The sequence below is a fragment of the Mesitornis unicolor genome, unplaced genomic scaffold (assembly GCF_000695765.1).
Source record: "Mesitornis unicolor isolate BGI_N332 unplaced genomic scaffold, ASM69576v1 scaffold49060, whole genome shotgun sequence".
Lineage (NCBI taxonomy): Eukaryota > Metazoa > Chordata > Aves > Mesitornithiformes > Mesitornithidae > Mesitornis > Mesitornis unicolor.
The window spans coordinates 534-2,258 of NW_010158565.1; the positions used below are offsets into that span (position 1 = coordinate 534).

The 1,725-nt window shown below is 35.3% G+C and overlaps 1 protein-coding gene across 1 annotated transcript; it reads right to left on the reverse strand.

The window, feature by feature from the left end:
• Window positions 1-452: 452 nt before the first annotated feature.
• On the reverse strand, window positions 453-905 carry LOC104540095 (ATP-binding cassette sub-family B member 10, mitochondrial-like; the record flags this gene model as incomplete). Its single annotated transcript, XM_010183824.1, has 2 exons — window positions 453-496; window positions 725-905. Coding segments are annotated over 2 exons (225 nt in total), but the record flags the coding sequence as incomplete, so codon positions are not given.
• Between the last annotated feature and the right edge of the window lie 820 nt (window positions 906-1,725).

Below are 1,725 nucleotides of genomic sequence, written 5' to 3' on the forward strand. Positions count from 1 at the left end.
GTATCTTGTCCCAAATCCAGACCAGCTTCCCTCAAAGCCAAGACAGGGCATCTATAGCGCTAGTGAACTGCAACCCAGAAGAATCAACCCATGAATGATACAGAGCTGAAGACAAAGACAGAAGTGTCATATATGAGTTTACTAGCACCACATTCTTAAAGTCTTCCTTCATCTGTGACTTGCTTATCAAAGTGAGTCATTATACAACAATTTACCATCAGTCTTGGCAAGAACTAGCAAAAAACATGACTTAAAGACAGGAAGAAGCACTTAAGTAAGTAAATTTTCTTTAGTTAAACCACTCAGCCCTTTCAAACTTCCTCATTAACATAAAAGATAAAAATGTATCTTTAAAAATATTTTTCCGCCTCTCCCATTGAAAGTCATCCTCCTTTTCAACCCTTCCCACTTCTCCATAACGTAATTAAATAGCTATTTGGGTGCTGGCTTACCTTGAGCAGAGCTCGAGCAATCGCAATTCGCTGCTTCTGTCCACCTAGGGTACAAAAGAAATAGAAAAACAGCTGTTAAGTAATTTTAACTGAATGCCTGGGCTGAGCAGAATTAGGCATGTGTACTTTAGGAGAATAATGGAGGTGAAGAAGGGATTTTTCTTAATACTTATGGCAGGCTATGAATTGGAGAAAAGACTGATAAAAGAAAAATTATAGAATTTTTACTTTATAGTATCTAGATTTTCAAAATAAGCAATATAAAGACATACCTGAAAGCAAAATGCCTTTTTCTCCAACTACAGTGTCAAACCCTTTTGGAAAATCTCTGATAAAACTAGCAGCATTAGCTATTTCTGCAACTTTCTGAATCTCCTCTGCAGTCACAGTAGAAGGATCCTCTGCACCATAGGCAATATTTTCAGCAATAGAGCAGGAGAACAGAATTGGTTCCTGATAAATTAAAAAAAATGTAACTAATATGGTAGATCTGTAATTACATGCATGTATTGTTTACAAATAACATAAATCTCACTTACACAACCCCAGCATTTTTATTATATCCATACAAAAGAATATGTAAGCTACAGTTAATTGAAACAAACATCTCCTAACACCAAAATGGGCAGTGAAAACCAATTTAAAAATAAGTTTCTTTTTTTAACTGACAAAACATAGCACAGCATAACCCTCAATTCCTAATATTTGAGGAAGAGTTCAGAAAGAGCTATTAATTCAAACATCAAAAAAGCTCCCTTTGTACTTTACAACATATCATAATTTGCAGCAATGATGACTCTTCTCTTAATCCTACACAGATTTCACAGCGTTTTGTGCATTTATTTTCATTAAAGCTTAAAACAAAGAAGAGGATTGGTAGATAGGACAAGTGATGTAAAATGGGATAGTGCCTGAAACAAGGTAAGTCTGCTCTGTTTATAACATAGAGATGTGCTATAGTATGAATACCAGTATCAAGCTTCTACTGGTAACTCAAGTGGAATACACACATTCAAAAAGAAAAATGCTAGTGTGCCCACCAGAAAACCATTTTTGCAGAAAACCTTTTGGTGGCATTCTTAGACAAAGTAGATGTTTTGAAAAGCAACATATACCCAGTTACGCTCATGCTTTTAACCAGAACATCTACCTAAAACTTAATTGCACTGTGAAGTATCTAGCGTGAGGAGGGTAGGAACAAACATATTTTAATTTATTAAATAGGTGATTTTTAAGAGATGACTGAACATCCTTCTTATAGTGAGGGGCCCAG